The sequence below is a fragment of the Nipponia nippon genome, unplaced genomic scaffold (genome assembly GCF_047370975.1).
Source record: "Nipponia nippon isolate SJK-2023a ecotype South Korea unplaced genomic scaffold, ASM4737097v1 scaffold_9, whole genome shotgun sequence".
NCBI classification, from domain to species: Eukaryota; Metazoa; Chordata; class Aves; order Pelecaniformes; family Threskiornithidae; genus Nipponia; species Nipponia nippon.
The window spans coordinates 34196140-34217641 of record NW_028262413.1 but is presented as its reverse complement, the minus strand read 5'-3'; the positions used below and the strand labels follow the sequence as shown (position 1 = coordinate 34217641).

At 44.4% G+C, this 21502-nt stretch overlaps 2 protein-coding genes across 2 annotated transcripts in view; one reads left to right on the top strand and one right to left on the bottom strand.

Moving 5' to 3' along the window:
• RFX7 (regulatory factor X7) overlaps positions 1–13653 on the bottom strand; it is a 54344-nt gene extending 40691 nt beyond the window's left edge. The window contains exon 1 of the mRNA XM_087744170.1: positions 13217–13653. Coding sequence (XP_087600296.1) covers positions 13217–13362 — 146 coding nt within the window. The 5' untranslated portion in view covers positions 13363–13653. The remainder of the gene's footprint in view (positions 1–13216) is intronic.
• A 126-nt stretch (positions 13654–13779) lies between these two features.
• On the top strand, positions 13780–20166 carry LOC148050264 (uncharacterized). Its single transcript, XM_087745147.1, has 4 exons — positions 13780–13936; positions 16588–16631; positions 16744–16904; positions 19460–20166. Exons 3-4 carry the CDS (start codon positions 16803–16805, stop codon positions 19739–19741), a joined length of 384 nt encoding a protein of 127 aa, XP_087601273.1. The 5' UTR covers positions 13780–13936; positions 16588–16631; positions 16744–16802; the 3' UTR covers positions 19742–20166.
• Positions 20167–21502: the final 1336 nt, after the last annotated feature.

The window sequence follows — 21502 nt, the reverse complement described above, 5'->3', positions numbered from 1 at the left end:
CCATCTCTCTCCCCTCTGCCTTGAACAGCTCACCCATAGGCATCAGCCTGTCTTTCTGCAAACAAATCCAGCCCCCTCCTCCCGATGCTGCTTGCAATATCCTATTACCTCTGCTTCTGCCCCAATCTCTGGATGTCGGCATTCCTCCTCCTCGCTCCCTTTCCTCTCATGGCTGTCCACCACACAGCTCCTCTGCACCCTTTTTTCCACTTGAGGAACCTGTACCCAAGTGCTGACCTTGGTAACTCTCAGAGAATGCAATCCTTGCAATCTCTTAGGTTTCCCTGTGCTGAGTAATGTCCTGAGTATCTACAAGCACTCTCCAAGCATCTGCCTACTAAGAGGGTCACTTCTTTCATGCTAGATGGGCATGGCTTCACTGCCACAGGAAAGGCAACTTCTCTCCCTGACCTGTGCCACACTGCTCACTAGCATATCCTATAACCCTACTCCCGTCCTTGACTTTTTTGTAGAGGTGAAAATTTAGAAGCTGAATGTATGCAGGATGAACACGACACTGCTGCCTGATGGTGACAGCCATACAACCTCCCATCTCAAAAAATTCATCCTTCTTGTTCAGCTGCCACAGGTTCTTTCAGGCCTCCATCCTTCAGCCTTGCACCTGCACCCTGGGCCATTTCTCACTCAGTTCTGCTTACCGGCTTCAACCCACTGCAGGCACAGAAACTCTCTGGTCTCTGCAAATAAAAAGCTGCAAGTAGCCAGAAGTCTCTTGCCTACCTCAAAGGTCAGTTCACTGAATACTAAAGCAGCATAACCCATCAGTTTTCTACTGTTTCTGGGGATAAAAAAAATAACCCTAATGGCATCTTTTAAAATGGTTTTAATCCCTAAACTAGGATTTTCAGAAAAGTTACAAACACGTGCTACTCCAGTTCTCAAGGATTTAGTTTGGAAGGTTTGAGTTCCCCTATCCTGCAACCCAGATGAACTTTAGTTTACTTGCAAAATCAAGAGCTTGTCTAAACCTGTAAGCTACACTTGCTTAAAATTAAAGCTGCAAAAAAATTTAATTAAGTTAAAGCCATGTAAGTTCATACCTGCATGCATCTATTTCAGTTTGCACCTACAAAGCTGGGTTTGAACATAACTGCACTCGCTGCTAGGTGGTAGCTTAACTGTGCCAAACGAGCATCTTACACGAGCCTGCACTGCAGGACCGGTTGCTCCAACCCAAGATTACGTTTACCAGCTCTCGGGCTGAGGCATCCATCAGGCCTGTACAGCTTCACAGCACCCAGAACAGACAATTCCACTGCCAGTGTTGCATAAACTACAAGCGTAGGGCAGACAAGCATCATTCACTCACTCACCTTCACTCCACCCACTGCCTCTTTCACTGCTAAGCTGCCTCTGCAGCCATGATGAATGAACAAGCAAGTCTATCAGATTATTTCTTTCCTCTAAAACCTAATTTATGAATGGAAATTATGAACAGCAGGCATCTGACCAGTACTTAACACCCCACAACTTTAGGGTTCAGTACTCCATCTCCTCGGAACAGGGGACGATGTATGCAGCCAGTTCGTTGCAGGCAGACTGTGCTATGCCTGGCTCTGCCACCCCATCCTACTTCTGCAGGCAATTGGGCAGGGATGGGACCCAAAAAAGTGAGAACTTAGCCATTTTCTTCTCAAGTAACACACCTGCTTTGCAGGCATGGCATTGTCCATAAGCATTCCGATATCTATTTCAAAAGTTTTCATATCACCATGGTTTTCTTTTAAAAACATAGCAGAGGGCATATGGCCTGTCCTAGTACAAAGTACTGAAGCCACAGCCATGCAGGTCACTGAGTTTAGCACCCTATTAAGACAATTTAGAACACCTGCATGGACTCATTATTCATAATATGTCCATTTCAAACGTCCCAGGGAACTGCAAAGTTACATCACAACTTACTTAGTAAAATAGTCAGAAACAGAAAAGGCTGTCCTTGATTAAATCTAGAACAGATTTCAGAAAAGCTGCATTAAACTTCTGACTTTCCAAAAATCAAAGCACCAGAGAATTGTATTTAAGATGGATGTAGACAGAAAGCTACAAAGCAATATTCACCAAGATAACTGCACTGTTGAAATTCACCTGTAGGCTGCAGCACGTAACTGGCTAACATCTTTCACCATCTAACAATTTACTGAACTATGCTTGTATAAAGTCTCACACTAATGTTACCCACAATTACTTGTCTGATGGGTCCTTCCAAAAGGAGACATTGTCTAAGAGCACTACAGAATTGATCCGTCTGGATTTTCATTCCTGTGAACCACACCATGTGTAAACATGCCAGTGGGAGAGCAGATGGCTGCATTAAGGGAATGAAAAAATCTTTTCCTGATTATTAGCGCAGTTTGATTTCCATTTTCAAGGTGAACTATAATGCTGCTTTGCCACTCCCTTACTGAGCAGCTGAACTAATCAAGCCAGAACTGTGGCTCACCTTTCCAAGTCTGATGAGTTTAGGAAGGATCGTCTCTTCCAGAGGAATACAACGTACTTGAGCTATCTCCTGATCCTGCATTGGGCCCAATTTGCCACAAAGCTACTGGTATTTAAAGTATTCAGTGGTAACTAAGAACTTTACTGAAGTGATGAGAATCACTGTGAAGTGACAAATAACAATTATTAGGTTCTGCACTGCGAACACTTACCCATTATAAATATTTTCACGCTGAACATCTGGAGCTACTGATTGACAACATCCCAGTACATACATGTGTGTCTAAGCGTTCACAGAGAGAGGGCTTCCACACACTGAACTACCGTACACGCAATCTAAATTTTGTTTTTCAATTAAGCTACAAATTTCACCGTCTTGAATGTACAAACCATGATGGTACATGAACCTCACATTCTTAATCCCTCCAAGAGAAGTAAGCTTCTAGCAAGAAAAAGATGCAGTCCATGGGGATATATGCAATGAAAACTTAATAGGGACTGCTCAAACTTATTGGCACTAAGCAAAACAAAAAAATTCTTGTTTTTCATTTTTATTCTCAGCCTGAGAGATCAAGAGTATTACCATTTTTTTAGCCATTATTAAGCAGGAAAACTGACTACTCATAGTGTACATTCAGGCATATACCTACAGGGTAATCAGACACCTAGCTTCTACTCGGAAGTAATCAGTGAGAGATAGTTGTCTGAATATCTTCATCGACCAGGGATTTAATTATATGTTACCAAATCTTCAGGGTCAGCATTTTAGCATTTTTTTCCATGGAAAAAATGATAATTTGTAAGATTAATTTTTAACTGAAATTTCACTATAAACTGCATTTAGACAAACTTTTTCCTGACGTAATTAAACACACCAGCATTTCCAAACTACCGTAAAAAGAAAAAAAAAGTGCTTTTTCTAATGTCTTCAGCACATTTGTTGATTATGTGGGATTTTTTTTATTTGACTCAGTAAGCTATCTCTAATTGTTAAATACAACTGATGGTTTCTGTTCAAAATATCCCTTTCCATATTTTTAAAACTAGATCTGTCAATCCCACTTCATTCACTTGTTGAATGGAAGAGGCTACACTTTCTTCTCAGCTGCCAATTCATTTCTCAACTTTTTATGAGTTAATCATTGAACTATACCACTGGAATCAAGCATAATGAAGGTAATTCTGCAGAGCAGGCTCCTGGAGCCAAAAGCTGGCTTAGTTCTTCAGCACACTGTTGTTCCACATGTGCAGCTTGTGATTACTGCTAGTGAGTAATTTGACTGTCTTTTAAATATCAACTAACGTATTTAGTTTACATGACCACTAATAGCAACTGTAGGCCCTAACACACCTCATCATTTATAATGCTAACAGGCTTAATAAAAAAAAAATAAAATCAAACTGTAAAGAAAAAATAGGCAAACTTTTTATGTACCTTTAATGAAAGAAACAACATACTTTATCAGAGCTTGGATAAAAGGTTCCTGTGGCACAGCCTCTGACTCCTGCAAGATCATTTCAAAACAATTTTTGGCCTTTGCTTCAGACAGTCCCATCACAGCAGAAAGAGCTGCAGCTTTCATGCAAGAGCTGAGCACCAGCTGGCCGGCCTCACAGGTGCCTCACCCACAGCTACCAACCTTCATATAATCAGCACAAGGATCACGGTGGTGGACGATGCTGTGTAAGTACCAACAAGCACAGCTTGCTTCGGCAGGGTACCCATCCTGCAAGGGAGCCTCCCTCAAGGGAGCAGCAGGGACACCAACAGGCATCTGCCACCAGCCTGCTCTTCCAGAGAAACTACTGCCTGCACAGCACCAGCACGGACAACAAACTGGTCCTGCCAGAGGATGTCCAGCCCCAGAGTAGAAGCCTCAAGTCCCAATTTCAGACTGCCTCCGGGCACAGCACTCACACAGCATTCGGAACCACCTTGCCCAGTTCTTCCCCCGGCTTAATAAGCATCCAAGCCTCTTGAGTACTTTTCTCCACTGAATTAGCAATAAAACTAGCACATGGTTCCAGAGGAAGGAGTTGTCACTATTTTTCAAAGCAGATTAAAAAAGGACTTAAAATTCCATCCACAAAAATTATTAAATAAATATTAAAACTTTTCAGTTTACAGGCCTTCAAACAGTTACCACTTGTGGTACTGAGTAACTGTCCTTTAGGTCTGTATTTTAATATGGCAACGGTTCTGAAGAGGAAGGGAAAAAGTACACAGGGGTATTTTCACTTAAGTCACAAAGACTCTTATAAGTATTTTCAGGTGATTTCTGAACAAGGACAAGAAGGTGGTGAGGCAAATGCAGCAGAACAGATTTCCCATCCTACTATCCAGCACACTTTACTCACAAGCTAATTCTTGTTTGTCCAAGGGATGCTTGAGGCAGACACTTCAGGTAACCTCATACTAAGAAAAAGTTCCAACAGTCTGCTTGTATTGCTGACAGCTTTAAAAATAATTTAATTCACTGCTTTATAGGCAACCAAAGTAACGAACTGTAATTCCCACTGTCCGGTGCAATCCAACTTTTTCACTGGCAGGAGTCCCAACAACCTTATAATGGCACTTAGGAATCTTTGACTAAGAAATACGGATTGCCTCCATGCCTGTGAGACCATCCATCAAAAAGGACAGCCATAAATCACAGACCGTGACATTTAACCACCAATTTCCTCTCAGGGGGAGATACAAATATGCTTCATTTAATAAACAAGTTCTTCCCAGGAACAAGATTTTCTTCCCAAACTTGAAGTACCTGACAATCGGTAAGCGGTACCATCTCCAACGAGCTCCAGGGAAAAGCTAAACAGGACCCATCGCTCTGGAGGAGCCCAGGTACGCCCCAAGAAACCCATGTCTGTAGGCACATCCCCTGCCTCTGAAACACCACGCGGTGTGTTTATAGGTTTTATAGTTAGAAAAAAACAGCAGCTCACATAGCCTGAGCAATAAAGACTAGACCACTCACTGGGTGCGGTACAGAGCAAGTCCAAAAGGAGAGCCTGGCAGGTCTGCCACCCACGGGAGGCCCCTCCGCCAAGACTCCCAGGGTGCAGGTCCCACCCACAGAGACCATCCCCATCCCCAGTCCCGCCTGCAGCAACACCCAGCCTCCCCACCCTTTGACTGGTACAATGTCACTGCAGCAATCACAAACCATTAAAAACAAGCAACAGGGAAAATATTCGGGAAGTTTTGAATGTTTTTTCCACTGTCTTAATGATTAAACATTCAACAACAGAAAACACTTGGCAGCTTACTGAAAGCCTGTTGATGGCACAGCAGCCGATAACGAGCATCCTACTTGATGACAGATAATCCTTTTTCCATTAAATCAAGAAAGCATTAAAATTGAGATATTGGCTAACTCCATTTAGAACAAAACAAAACAAACCCTCAAAATTCCCGAAGATCTGAGGGAACACAACGGAACACCCCAACACTTTCAGAATTTTTAGATGTATTTAGGGGATTCTTCTCACTGGCTTGAAAGTATCAATTTGTGCAGGCCTTCTGGTTGGGCTCTTTCTGGGTGATGGGAGTACTGCATTTTCATCTATTCAATTTACCTTTTGAATCACCTGCTGAAAACTTTTCAAACATACAGTGCAGCATTCTACCTGGACTGCTCCAGAGGCAAACTAGAAAGCTACCTCCATCTCCTCATCTTCCCAGTTTAAAAATAAGGAGTTCCTTATTTATATATGAGGCTTTGTAATATTAGGTATTAGAAAGGCTTGAACCAAAAATCCAAATTTGGATCCTGATCTGAATTTTGCAGCTCTGGCCCTTCTCCAAATACTTCTGTTTGGCAAGCGGCAGAGTGGAGTAACAAGAGAAGGCAACATACATAAGTTATGGGATCTGTATAAAAACATTGAGCTCAACCCCTGCTCTCAAAACTACACAGACATACACACAAAAAGACTAACAAAACCACCCCAAGCCCCAATTAATTAAAAGATTAATCAGTGCTTCAGTATAAATCTGATCACCCAAACCTGAGCAGTACTGTCATCTCACCCAGTTACAGTATTTTTTCTGATTAATTTATACAGCATCCAGAAAATTGGGGGGGGGTCCTAAGTGTTCTTTTCAGATAGAGATTTGGATTCCTACTCACCAATGGCATGCAGACACATGCAAATCAAACAGAACTGCCCCAAATGGCAAGCAACCCAGCTACAGAGGCCTGGGATGACAATCCCGCAATTCTGTGCTTATTAAGAACTCATTAGAAATGCTGCTCTGAATCACAATGTCACACCATCTGACTTGCTTCAACGAAGAGAACTCCTGTGGTGGAAAGTAAAATGTTTATGAAACAACAAATTGCATATGTTTGATGCTGTGAAGTCAACAATTTAATGCACTCCTATGCATTTTAAACAGCAGTAAAACTTAGCCAAATCTTTTATTACTTGAATATTGTTTTCCCCCATATACTTTATTAGATCCTATTGTTTCAAGAAACAAAGACAAACAAAACCCACGAGCAAGAGTGAAAAATCCACCCTTCCTAAAAGCAGATTTACAAAGATCTTCTTTCTGCAAAGCTATTCCATCCAACTTGGAGCCAGGATATTCAATAAAACCTCAACTCCATTCTCAAAAGGTTACATAAAGGTCAGCATTCATTTTATTCAGGTTTATTTTCTAACCTTGTAAAAATGCCTGCAGACCAAATTGGCTTCCACACCTGCTGACCTAGAAACTCCACCACCATGGTGGCCGTGCCCCGTTTTGGAAAGCTGCTTCTCCTCCCACGCCAATCTGGCACTGACTGCTGCGCGCTGCTGACCTGCCCGCTCCCAGCGCCATGTAGGAAGGCTTTCCCAATAGCAAGGGGATGCATTTCAGCAGAGAATAGTAAATGCTTTTTTAAGCCACTTTGGTGAGAAGGAATTCTTCCAAGGGGGCTTCCCCCCAAAAGGAGAGTTTCCTCCATACAGGTATGTGTAGTAATAGATAAAGGGTGTACCTGGACCTTGTTCAAGGGAATCGAAGATCTCCAAAACAACCCACGGAGGGGATGGAGCAGCCATCCTCCAGGAAAAGAAGTAGAGTTGAGAAAGTGACAAATGGTGTGGGATTTATTTCGCCCAATTCAAGAGATCTGCACCACAGACGGTTACACTCTGGCACAGAGTTTAAAATTTGTTTACAGTCGAAGAGAAATGGGCACATGCCGTGATCAGATGGATTGTTTTATGGAAACATCTTCCCTAGGAGATGGCCCACACCTCAGAAGTGCATTCTTCTCCACAACAGCTACAAAGGTACAGCTACCTTGACCAACTCGTACAGAAACAGATGGGAGTCAAATTAAACGAATTCCACTTTCTGTTCCTACCCATTTGGGGAAGCAGAGTGTGAAGGAAAATGACATGCTGCTAAATGCTTTGCCCAAGGAAGGCTGACCTTCCCTGAAATCATCAAGAACTACTCTAAAATATGGTCCACAGCTCAATTTTCATCTAGGTATCTGACTATTTATACACCGTATCAGGAAATACATTCAGGACAGGCAAGTCTCACCACCACCTGTGAACAATGGAACCATAAAGCCAGGGAAAACTGGGTTAGCGACAAGGAATTTTTGCAGTTTTACACAGCGTCTCTTAGCCAAGGGGCTCAAAGTACTTTTTCAAAGGAGGTAAACACACTTCTGATGTTACATAGATTTAGTGAAATGAGTGCAGCCTGTATGCCTATCAATGATAATTATTAGCTCTTCCTCACAATAGTCATTAATCTTTTATTAAAGAATTATAAGTTGTGTTTCCCACCTCCAACAATGAATTAACCAGGACGAAGGAGGGAACGGTGGCTGGTGCATTTTGGGCTGGGGGCACAGAATAACCACAAAGACTCTGTAACCAGTTACAGAAAATTTTAAGTTCTCCACTCAATTTTGACAGATCATTTAACAAAACATAGGGGGTTGTTCCCCCCCACCTTATTCTGTGCCTCCCTCTCCTGAGCTACAGAAAATTGAAAAAGAGTAAATGCAGATGGATTGGTCTACCGATTAATCCAAACTGGCTCAATAAATGTTTAAAAAAAAAATACATAAAGGGTGTTACAGGAATTTCAACTGCAGAAGAAAACTGCCAAAAAGGTGTTTGCACCTGCATTTGCAAAGAGCCTGAAACGCATACCCCTTGAGCTTCCCTCTTCATTGCCAGATATTTTATTAAAAATATCAAGACTGTCAATCATTTTTTCTGCTGACCTAACCATACAAATAAGTAGCAATTCCTATTATGAAAAATCTCAATGGTATTTCCCAAATTGCAGAACATTTGCTCTGCCAACAGCTAAGTGACGATTCACACTTGCTGACAATGCCTAATGAGGAGTGATGGATGCAATTGCAGGAGGGAGCAGGAATGATGTAAGTCATAAGAAAGAATGGAGCCTTCCAAAGATTAGAAAATACTGGTGTTACAATCAGCTAATCTGATTTTCTAGCACGATACTAAGAGCCCAAAACTAACAAGGGCACAATTCACCTCCTACTCCCCCTTCAACATGAGACAAACTGGGCCTTAGGACATATAATTTTGGCACTGCCCGCCCTAGCTCATGTGGTTTTCCAATACAACTTCTAGCTAGAAGAGTGATTTGAGGACAAAAATTATGGATCTGAAACCCACACCCACGTCCAACTGAAATGGCTGCAAAAGCAATGCTTTGTGTTTGCCATTCCACGCTGCCTTGTCCTCAGCTCCATTTACACATGAGATGTTGGGGAGGGGGAGGAGAGAAACTAATCTCTCAAGCAGAATTATTATATTCAAATCCTAACAGATGCCTTTAGGACAAAAAGAGCCGAGATGTAGGCAAGGTAAAGAAGCTGGGGCCAACCCATGCACAGATGCAAGCACCAGATTACTATTTACAACAGTAAACAAGTACTCATTGAAGAATCATCACCAGTTATTCACAACAGTGAACAAGAAAACAAACCCGTCCCTTCTTTCAATGTTCGCAGCTACGGAGTAGATTTTAGATTAATACAGTGAGCGGAGGGATTAAATTGCCTAAAACTGTTGGTCTCTTTCTTTCACGCTAGTGAGAGCAGACCCTAAGCTGACACCCCCCTCCCTTGGTCATCTCCGCATCTCAATCCTTGTGCCACACTGCTTTTACATACGTACATCGCTGGCTGTCTTCAGCTATAGGATATTCTTTGGCAGCTTAAGGTAAGATTGAGTAGACTCTGTCTTCACCACCATATGTTTGGGTACAGAAACATCATATACAAATAACACACATTTGGTAATACAGTACCCTCACCCAAAGAAAATAATTGAAACCCCATTAGTCTATATGCTCAGACAGCTGACTAGGGAGGTTTTCCCGCCTCGGGCTCTAACGTCTGGACAAAAAGCTATTAATAAATATGAAAGATTTAATGAATCTAAAGGGAAATAAAAACAGGCAGATTAAGGCCCAGTATCCAGCGAAGACCAGGGCAATTTACAAACCCACCCAACCTGACACTAATCAGCCAGGCTGGGCTCCCAAAGACGTGTTCTCCCTGTCTAGACTTCTAATCCGTCAGTGGGAAAAGACATCTAATATTATTTCTGCCCGTTTCAGCGACACCATAAGAACACATCCGACTGCCTCAGCAACTCACATACACAACACGAAACAAAAACAGACACCACTTTGCTGGATGTGTTCAAGTGGGGCAGACAGGAAAAAAATACAGTTAAGACAGTGATGAACTTTAATTATTGTAACCTGTTAAATACCTGTATGTGATGTTGTAATGCAAATAAATACTTCCTGATTTGTTTTTAAGCACAGCTAAGGAACTCTTATCTTCCCCTCCTCAGTCCAAACTAGTGATCACTTTATATGCAAAAAAAAAAAAAAAACAAAAAAAACCCCAAAAAACAACAGACTGCACTCCTAGCAAGTACATTTTTAAGTCTTCAGTACATACGTTGACCATGTCTACAATTTTAATCAGCAGGACTTAACCTATTGTTTCCTTTTAAGGGACTCCACGTGTTCACAATTACTTGAGCTACTTTTGTTGAACTATATCTTAATTTAATAAACAGAATAAATTAAGTATGAGTTGAAATAATGAATAACTCATTGTCCGGCTCGAGGCCTACATCACACACTATATTTATATTTGTCTGTACAGTGGAAGGACAAGCACAGACTTGTTTGTGATCCTCAAGTCCAGTATTTCAGTAGCTGCTATATTTTACTAGACTACTATTTTCATTGACAATACAACTTGAAGACTGAAACCCTTTAAAAAAAAAAAAAAAACAAAAAACCAAAAACACAACAACAACCACCAGCCAACTAAAAACATCCACTATGCACAAACGTGTAGGAGAAGAGGTGGGGGGGGCGGGGGGGGGAACAAAACAGAAGAGTACTAATCTAGATGTGCTAAACCCTTTGGGAAGCAAAGGAGGAATTGAACATGCCAACCTGCCAGCACACACAACTGGCACAGCAGAGGAAGAGGGGAGGAAGAGGAGGGAAGGCAGAAAAGAGGAAGCTCTCTTCTGCACGTTACACCTAGTCCTGTTTACAACAGAGCACTGCCATTTTCACAAGCAGCCTTCTACAACATCTCCCACTGTTTATCCATCACGAGCATGCAGCACCCACTGAACAGAACAGCAGATCCGAGTCTGCAACTACAGAAGGAGACTTCCTACTGTTTACTCCGAGTGCGGTGTGCACAACTTCCCTGGCAATGCTCCTCATCCTTGCTGCTCAAAAACAACCACCGCATCTACATGAAGATGCAAATTAACATCAAATTCCTGCCTCAAATGAAGACTGCTTGATGGCAATACAGAAACACAGAATTCCTAATAGTCCCAGACAACAAGATTTGAAGATATCAAAGAAAAGGTTTTATTATAAAAAAATAACCTTATCTTCAAACACTGCATTTCAACCGTAGAACCTGCAGGGAATGGATACTGCCTGAAAGCAGCAGGGAAGTCCCAGCCCGGTGCAGGAAGCAGGTAGCCAGGGCGGAACGCTTGCGTGGAGGTGAGGAACGTCTGTGAAAGCACCAGGAGACAGGGCTGCGAGGTCCTGGCAAAACCTCTGCTGGTCACTGGCACTTGGCACCAGGCGAGCCACTTACACTGGGCAAAACACTGCATTCCTTTGTACCAAACGTGGGCTCAGGCTATTCATCAAGTTTACCTGAATCAAATAAGCAGCTTTCATTTAAAAGGCCAACATATGCGCTCTTTTTCCTTGAAAAGAAAACCCATAATAAAAGCAGAGGTTTTACTTAGTAGCCATTTTGTCTTCAACTTGGACATGATACCTAATCTGAATGCAATGTAAACATGCTCTCTGAGGCTCATTTCCAAACAGCACGTTTATGGGAAGAGAAGAAAATATAAAAAGGCCATCACTAAATACCATAATAAATTAGAAGGGTGTGAAGATTTTGTGATCTAAACAGACAGGAAATTCTGCAGTTTGTATTCCTTCTCTAGGTCACATTGCAGAGAAAACCAAAACAAAAGGTAGCAAGTGTGGATTAAGGACAATGAATTATTATTTACTGTTTAAACCAAACAATAAATGCAATTTCAGTATGCCATACAATAAAAACCTGAAGGAAAAATTATATTTAGATTCTCTTTTCCAGCTACATCAATTCAAACCATAAAATCTAAATACAATATGAAGTAATATGCAAGCTAGACCAGTATGTTTTTATTAGGATGAGTACATGTATGTAAGTATATATATATGGTGCGTATGTAAAGAAAAACAGTATATATGAGTAACCTATATTTACAGCTCCCAACTTTCACGACACTTTATCAGCCCCCTCAGCCAAAAGCAGCTTTCAAAAACATACACAAAATATAAATGCTGCAACTGACAGCCTCTTGCAGTTGTTTTTTTTTTTTTAAAGCAGAATATTCTATTTGCAGGGCAAGCAAAACTCAATTTATCTCTTTCCCCGAAACGCACACAAAATAAATATTCTTAAGTAAAATGCTGGTCTACTATGAATTTTGTTTTTATTTTTAGGAAAAAAAACCCTGGATTCCTGTGCAGGAACTTGCAAACCATCATCACAAGTTTCAGCCAAAATTGCACTTGAATTGCCAGACTGGAAACTCAGAAGAACAGAGGTTTACAGGGAGGATGGAAAAATGCACCCTTACTGCAACGCTCTGCATTCCCTGCTGCATCAACCCCGCTGTGCTGGGGGTCTCATGTGAACGTTAAAAAAAAAAAAAAAAAAAAGCCAGACGTAAAAACAGAGGGCCGTATAAGATGCCGACTAATTAAAATGCCTTCAGCAGGTGGGATTGTACCCATCCGTCTGGACAGAGCCGCTCCGTAGCTACCCTGACCGCTGCGCCAGGCAGGCAGCCCCGCTAACCCACCCCGGCGCACGGGAGGCTGCCTCGTTCCTGGAAAATAACAAGTACCGGGCACGGCAACGGCCGCGAGCCTCCCGGCCGCCTAACGGGCACACCTGCCCACGAACGCGCGTGTTTTCCGCGCGGCCGCCCGCCCTGCGCGCCCGGGGGCGCAGCCCCGCGGAGGGGAGGGGGGCCGGCGGCTCCGCGCTCCCCGGCACAAAGGGGCCGCGCCCCCCCCGCGCCGCGCCGCGCTCCCCCACCCCGCTCCCCCCGCGGACCCGAGCGGCGGCCCGGGGCGCAGCCGGCCCGGCCCGGGCGGCGCGGTGTGACGGCGGCGGGGCCCGGCCCTTACCAGATGGAGCTGCGGATCTTGTGCTGCAGCGCGCTGGCCTCGCCGCCCTGCAGCCCCGGGACCAGGGCCGGCAGGGCCCCGCCGGGCGCGGGGGTGCCGGCGAGCCGCCGCGGCGGCTGCCCCTCCGGTTGCTGCTCCTCGGCCATGGGGGCGCGGCGGCGGGGACGCGGAGCGGCGCTGGCCGCACTAGGCCTCTGCCGCAGCCCTCGAGTGAGTTGCCTTCCCCTGTTGCCCGGGGGACATCACGGGCGGAAAGCCGAGCCGCGTCCCGCCGCTACGCCGCAGGATGGCGAGCCCGGCCCGCGGCACGGCGCATGGCGGCCCGGCCTCCGCCGCCACCCCCGCGCAGGGTCGCTCGGCGCTCCCCCGCCTCGCAGCACCTGGCCCGGCCCGCCCCGCGCCGCCGCCGCCGCTCCTCGCCCCGCGGCCGCCGTGCCCGCCCGGGCGCCGAGTGCGCAGGCTCGGCGCTGCCCGAGCAGACGGGCCGCCCCGCGCCGCCGCCGCCGCCGCCGCCGGGGAGGGGGGCCGGGGCCGGGGGCGCGGCCGGCGGCGGCGAGCCGGAGCCGGAGCCGGGGCCGGGGCGGGGGGGCGGCGGGGCGGCCCCTCCGGTAGCCCCGGGCCGGGGCCTGCGGGTCCCCGCCGCGGGGTGGTGGGCTCCTCCCGGAGCGGCCCGGCTCTGCGGGGGCGGCCCCCACTGCGCGCCGGCGGCGAAAATAACACGTAAGTGTGTGTGCGTGTTTTTTATAGACAGAGAGAGATATATATAATACACGTAGATGTGCTTGATTTATATAGGGTGCACCGAGCGCATAGCTCCGCACTGGAGACACGTGAAGCCCGCTCCTGCGGCGGCGGCAGCATTACATCAGCTGGCTGCACCGCAGCCGCCCGGCTCCCCGGGCTGCGCCCCGCACCTTCCCGCGCCGGCAGCGCTCCTGAAACGCTCGTTTGCTAAAAAAAGAACCAACAAAATTCCTCGCTGCTCACACGTCCCCGTGGAAGCCAGCCATCGACGCGGGGCGGTGGCAGGCCGGGCCGTCCCTCGCCCTCAGCCTTCTCGCGTGTCCCCTGGGCATAAGCGGGGTCTTCACCCCCAGCTTTCTGTGAACAGCAAAGAGGGCTCAGGCTGCCGCTCTGTTGCCCCTCTTTTCCCAACCACTCCGATTGTGCTAGCGTTCTGACAGGAATTCACAATTTTCACGCTCGGCCCGCCGGGGCAGCGCTTGGCAGGGGGACGGATGCGCAGGTACCCTTTCTAACGGTGGTACGCAAGGATAAAGGAGTGACTTCCTAGCCTATGCTGATCACAGAAAATGTGGGCCTAAAGACGACTAATAATGTAAATACACACATGGAGACATGGCATTGCTAAATTTAGGAGATGAGTATTCATAAATTACTATGTCACCAACCAAAGCGAGACTTTTCAAAAATAAATCTTCGCTTACGTTTCCACTGCTCCAAAATCAGAACATTAATGGCTATGACAATAATGGTGATTTTCTTTTCCTTATAAAACCTCTCATCAGAACCACAAAAACTAAGCTCTCTTGTTCCTGCCTCTTATTAAAAGCAGTTTTTTTAACTTTAATTGGAAATTTCTGAAGGGCATCCAAAAAAAGAAGAGAAAATTACAAGTAAAAATTGTAATCAGAAGTAAACAGAAAAGTAATCAATTTAAAATCCCTAGCCGCTATGCTTTTTGCAGGAAAACTACACCAAAATGCATGTAATCTGGCACAGGAAGTCAAAGGTGAATGTCCTTGGTGATATTTTCTAGTTTTGTGGCGCTTTCCACTTAATACCAATTGTATCAACACAGCCAGGGTTGCTTCTGTTGAGATCTTTTTTGGACCGTGTGACATCTGCCTGTCCAGAGCTTAACCCACAGGGATCCCAGCCGTAAAAATGTTCTGGCCAATACACGTCTATCAGTCCCAGATTGAAATCGATGGGCCTACACATCAGAATAAAGTTCAACAGATGTGCATCATCTTTGCAGGATCGTAGACTATTACAATAAACTGGAAAAATATACATCATTTCAGTGTTGCTTTCAGTCTAAACCAGCAGTTGGAAGACAAATTTATCATTTAGTTCCTCCTTAATTTAGTTCCCAGCCATGTCAAATTGTAATCACACTTATGTACAGCTCTATGGGCATCATATGACCAAAAAAATAAATTAGTCACATCTCTTCCATGAAATCTGCCGTGCCGGGCACAGGCTGGCACCCCAGGACTGCCACTGCCACCCTGTAATCACACCAGGTGTTTTAGGGCAGAATGTGATTAAATTGGCACAGAGATTAAATAAGTGGGCCAGACTCCCAGGTTGCATTTTTGTGGTAGAAATGGTCAGTGGGCCTCAAAAGCTATGTCTGTACTCCCATATCTCACCATCAATTCACCTTTTATTAAAAAAAAAACCTTTTTTTTTCCTGTGCTTTTTTGGTGTGAAGCCTTTCAACTGTAAGCCAGTTTCTATTGCTGGGTTTGAGTAGTAGGCCCAAAATGAGATTGCACAGAGGCCCAAAATGAGATTGAAGTCCCATTTTGTATCAAGAAGAGATTTCCTCCTCAGGCCTAGCAGTAAAGAAGAATTTGACATTTTTTCCCAGCATGATACTTGAAAGAAATGGGGCTGCGTTGTGCATAGCTACAGCAGAGAGGTCCACACTCTGCTCTCCAAGAGCCTTTTTCATATTAGGAGTAGTTCCCCCTCGGCGCTTTCCTCGCGTTCCCTCAGTGCGACTGAGTGCGGGGTTTGGTGCAGGTTCGTTACACGCCTGCTTTAACACCGAGTGAGGAATTTTTTCCTTTGTGGGGTAGGTAGGCCCATAAATGGAGGCCATTTTAGCTGACTCCTACACAACCAGCTGAACTTGCCTTGTGTTTCATATGGTCTCTGCACCTGTGCAAAATGGGTGAAAGAAAAATGGCGGCATCTTATATGCAGTTTACATGATTACACACAACTAAAGAAAAGAACAAATAGATCCAGAATAATTGTGTAAACAAAGAGCTTGTGCTGACAGAATTAACTTGAAGACACTGAGGGGAACTATTTAACAGCTAAGAGACGAACCTGAACTCAGATGGACTGACTGGAGACCTCCAGGGAATATCCACTGAGGAACACTACAACCATCTGCCTGAGTTCTTGTACCTAATGGCTCTGAACACCTTCGTTTGATGCAGAGATTGAGCTCCTGGTCAGCACTGTACAAAAAACACACAAAAAGTAATACAAAGGAGTTAATTTTAAGTCCCATTGCTGTGAACAAAGGCATGTGTGAAAGTTTAAGCATGTCAGAAACCTGACCAGTGTTTGCAGGACTGGGATCTTACTTGTTCTTTCCCATTTTCCAGATGTCTGTTTTTATTGAAGAGCGCAGCAGCTGAGCTCAGAGCAGGTAGGCTGGGGGCTTCCTGTCCTCCTCTCCCTTTCTGCAGACAGATTTTGCTCATCCAGAAACTGATGTTGCTGTATTAGTGCTAAAATTCCTGTCTTTTCTACCTCAAAAGCACTTGAAGCCTGCTGTGCTGGACAGATATATTCATTAGAGGATGATCTTCAACAGAGAATGAAAGAGCCATTTTGGGGAAAGAAAGAGCCGGCTGTCTGCCTGAAGACAATCTCCACCGTGCGGTCCTGTGACAGGCAGGAGCTAACTCCATTTTGCCAGGTTAATTCCAAAAGCTGTGTTTATTTTTCCTCCATTTCTGGAGCTTAGGATCTAATGCAAGCCCTCTCTGTGGGGAAAAGTTGTGCTTAAATACTGTCTAACCTATTTTCCAGGATTTTCTCGACTGTACTTTAGTGTGGCTTTGTTTTGTTTTTTCTCCCCTGTTACGAATTGTCTCTGACAGTCGGGGAATATAGCGTCTCGTGTTCTAGGAGGAATGCCTCGTTGCCCTTTCTCCAGCTAGCAGCCCGCACTGAGGGGAAGGCACTTTTCCCGCTCTCCTGTCAATAGAGAGGGATCTGCCACCTCTTGTCTAGCACAGGGCCGGAGACCTGCGCGCTCAGAGTCTGACCTGAGGTATGAGGCAGATAAATAATGAAATCTCGCTATCTTTATCCTCAAGACAAACATAAAACATATTCTGTGAGGATAATTGACTTTAAAGGCTTGCTAGAAAAAGACACTTTCCAAAAGCTTTCAACGCTGGTTCAGTGAACTCCATTTTGATGCCTTTTTGCAACTCTCCTTCCCTAGGGATGTCTGTCTCCGTGTATCCTGGGCTATGCCCAAGACATCTCCCTCTGGTTCTCTTTGTTGTGTTATCTCTGTTCATGTGTAGCACCTGTAAAATCAAAGTGCAATAACTAGTAATTCACCTAACCAATTTTAATGAATATTTCAGCTTTTATGGTTTCAATTATTTAAAAAAAAATAGCCAGTTTACCTAGCAAACCTTCAAACTCATATCGTACCAACTGATAGGAGAAACGGGGCCATGTTCAAACCTGACAGGGAAAAGGGGGCTATTTTAGTTATAATGAAAGCCTGCTTGACCAGAAGTTTGCCAAGCTTTGCTGGGTCTTGCAACACCTGTTTGGAGCGGGTGCAAGTGTTGTGTGGTGGGCAGTATCACAACTTGGCAAATAATGGGAAACATTAAAAAAAATACTAGGGAAGCCTGAGGTAATCCCCATGATCATGAGTCCTTCTCCAGCAAAGAAAGAGTATTAGCTACCACTCTGACTAGTTATGGAAACAGTTTTCTTGGCAACCACAGCTCCAGTTCTCTGCTTTGCCATCCATTTAGTCATTTATATCTCTGCAAGGCAGTTTTAAGGCACTAATGAAATGGGTATGCAGCCTTTGCTCTGTGCAAATGTGGATGATCATCAGGTGCAAGACAGCGATTGCCCAGGCTCACACAAGCCTGGGTGTAGCTTGCCATGGTTGGTCAGATGAGGGGTATGGCGTTTTGGTGGGATTTGCATCCTGTAAGTCATGATAACCAGATTAAATTCCCAAGGTCCATCCAGGTTCTTTGATGACACAGATAGTTTGAAACTTTTCATTTCTGTAGACTGCCTCCTCTGTACAGTAAAATAAATCTTTGTCTCAATGTAATGTCAAATGGGCTCAGCTGCTGAGCCTGAAAAAGTTGAGTATGGTGTTCCTATATACTGCATGCTTGTCTTCAAGCTGGAAGAAGTCAATAAGGAAGAAAAAGGCACCAACTACCACAGCCTAAGAAAACTGCTTGGAAGGGGACAGTGGGTCATGAAAGCGGTGATTCAGACTGTCCCGTACAAGGCTGATGAATAGGAAAGGAAGGGCTGTCACTGAAAGAAATACCAAAGTTTGATACTTGACTGAATGAGGTTTTAAACAGAGACATCCTTCCATTTTCAGTGTTGTTGAATATTTGATGCTCCTGCAGGTAGAAGTTAGGGGAAAAATATTTTCAGTCAGACCCCTACGCAGATGCCTGATCTTGTCAGTTGTCTCTTGTGCTGACCCAGAGGCTCAGTTTTAGGGAGATTCTGACAAAAATCAAGGCCAAGTAGTGAGAAATATATGCAAGTTTCACGTAACAAAGCAATCAACACTTCAGTCTTTCCTTGATTTTTTTCCTTTTGAGATCCAGTAGTAAACTGGAAAGGCACAAGCATTCAAAACTAAACGTTGCCTACCTGCAGAACGGCTTGAGTGCAAGGAGGGGCCAGCTGCAGTTCGCAGGGGCCTTGCCACCTACACAAAATCATGACCCAAATAAGCCTCACACAGTAATGCAATGGCTCCACGTATCTGATAGTAGAGGATGGGAGAGCACCAAATCCCCAAATGCAGAGCCACATGGCACAGGAACCATGAATTTCAGCTACGTTGCTCCAAGCTCTGGATCCCCAGATAAACTATAGATGTCCTTAATCTTACTGCTGCCTGAAGGAATCCTGGAGGATTTCCAAGTCCTACGGCCTCCTGAGAAATTTGTTTGCATTTTCTCCTGTATGCAAATTGGCAAGGCAGTGATCCAGCGATACACAAGTGCCTGCGATTATGGCATTGCCTTTTGATTCTCCATCTTGCGAGCAGGCAGTGTCTTGAAAGATCAAACACCCGTCTGAGGACACATTAAGGATTTTTGTTCTCAGAGAAGTTGCCCTCCAGAAATGGTGGGAAAGGAAAATGCTACCTACACATTGTGCCTGTAGAGCAGACAGGCAAACCCACACAACAGTACAATACCATAGCCTCCTATTTTGTCTTTCTTCTTTCAGCTCTCTATCCCTGACAAGACAGTGATGTGTCCTGTCAAAGGTCAAAGCAATCACATCTCATCGCTACTGGTTTATATCCATCTGGTTTTAAGACTTCAGTTCTTCTTGGTCAAAACTCCAGCCCTCCCCCTTGCTCATCTTCTCACCGGCAGCTCCACCACCTCTGAGCACCACGTCAGGACCCTCTTGTCCACGAAGGCTTTTGGCCCAAGGGTTGCTTCATGGACTCTTCACAACCTTTCCGCCAGCAGTCACTGCACCTCCAGCGTCGGTGGCTGCTGAAGGCAGCGCTGCCTGTGCCTGGGAGCGGTGCTATCAGTGCCTCGTCAGGACGCAGCAGGAAACGTCTGGCCTCCGCTCCACGACCATCTGCTAAAACCAGGCCTCCTCTGGCGGGAGTCCAACACAAAGTAAATAGAGTTTCACAGCCAGATTTCAAACAACAAAATAACTGAGAAATATGGCTCACTGCTCCTGGTTTTCAAATTCAAAACATGGAAGTTCCTAGAAGCAAAAATCCTGTATGGATCCTAAGACCTTTTGGTTGCCAAATGGGTCAATTGCAGCTAACGCTAGGGAAAAAGCACAGTGATGTAGCAATTTTAGTTAGCTACACCTAATTAGTTCAATTTACACATTTGCTAATTTTTAAGATGATTTTTTTTCTCAAGATCAGTGATGGAGAAAAATTAAATTGTCAAACAGGAGTCTTTGGCTTGCAATATTTATATGGGAAACTGTACACAGAAGAATTCTGAATCTTGCTACTGTACGATATTTTTCATGTTATAGGAGAGAGAGAAGGACTCAATGAAGTGTGAATGATTTTTTAAAAGAACAGATTGCCATGTCTTTTAAAATAGGTCAGGTTTTTGGCCTAGTTTCCTTTAGTGTCCCTTAAAGCAATGGGGTTTGAATATCCATGATAGTGCCATTGCTTTTTTGTTTTTAGCCATATCTATGTGTGGCTGTAGTTGTAAGGCAGAAATGTCCCAGTGTAAGACTACAATGGCAAAGACCACGTGTCTCAAGCAGTACTTCTGAACAAGTTACACTGAACAGTAAAATCTCAGCAGTGGCCGCATTTCATCCTTATGTGTAATGTTATTCTGAAACAAGTGACTAAGCAAAACAAACGATAAAAAAAGGTGATGGCCAGTGAAGCCAATACCTGTAGACCCAAACCCTGTCAAACTTCACCTAATAACTCTCCAAATTTCAGGTGAGTTAGCACCATTGTTTGCGTTCCATCTTTAGATTGATTAAATCAGTTGATTAACTTGATTTAAGTAGAAAGTAGAATTACAATAATGACATTTAGATTGAAGATACACAAGATAGTACTTATAAGAAAAAACCAAGGCCACCTATGTTGAATGGAGATAAAATACAACGGTCAGCTGTCATAGCAAAAAGAATCTGTATGTGTACATTTAGATTCTAAAAAAGGATGTTCAAGATATTTAAAGAGGGAGGAAATTCTGCATGCAATATTAATTAATATAGAATAAATACCATCTGTCTTCTATGTACAGAGCAGTCTGGTACATATATTTATGGATGCATCTTTGCTCTATGAGCATAACTTAGGTATAATACACATGTATTTATGATGTTACATAGACTTAATTATTCAACATAATACACATACCAGTAATTGCGGTTGGCCTTAGTGCAGCTATATGGAGCGAGGCAGAACATGAGAAGGATTTCCTTCATCCCAGAGCCCTGGAAAAAGGTCAGGTACAAATCAAGAGTGGTTGTACTTGGCGACTACAAGGACAGGACTTGTCACTCTACCTACTCTCCCTGGAGGCTAAGGTGGGAGCTCAGCACATCATTATTAAGATGCAGGTTCTTCTCCCCACTAAGCTGATCCATAAGGGATAGTGCCCTTCAGGCACAACCCATTTAAAACGTACCTTGTTGTCGTGAAACTCTGGATTGACCTAATGCGCAACCAGTAATAAACATCAGTTGGCTCACACTGTTGTACAGCAATAAACATACTGAAGAGCTTGTCAGTGCATGCTTTGGGAAAGA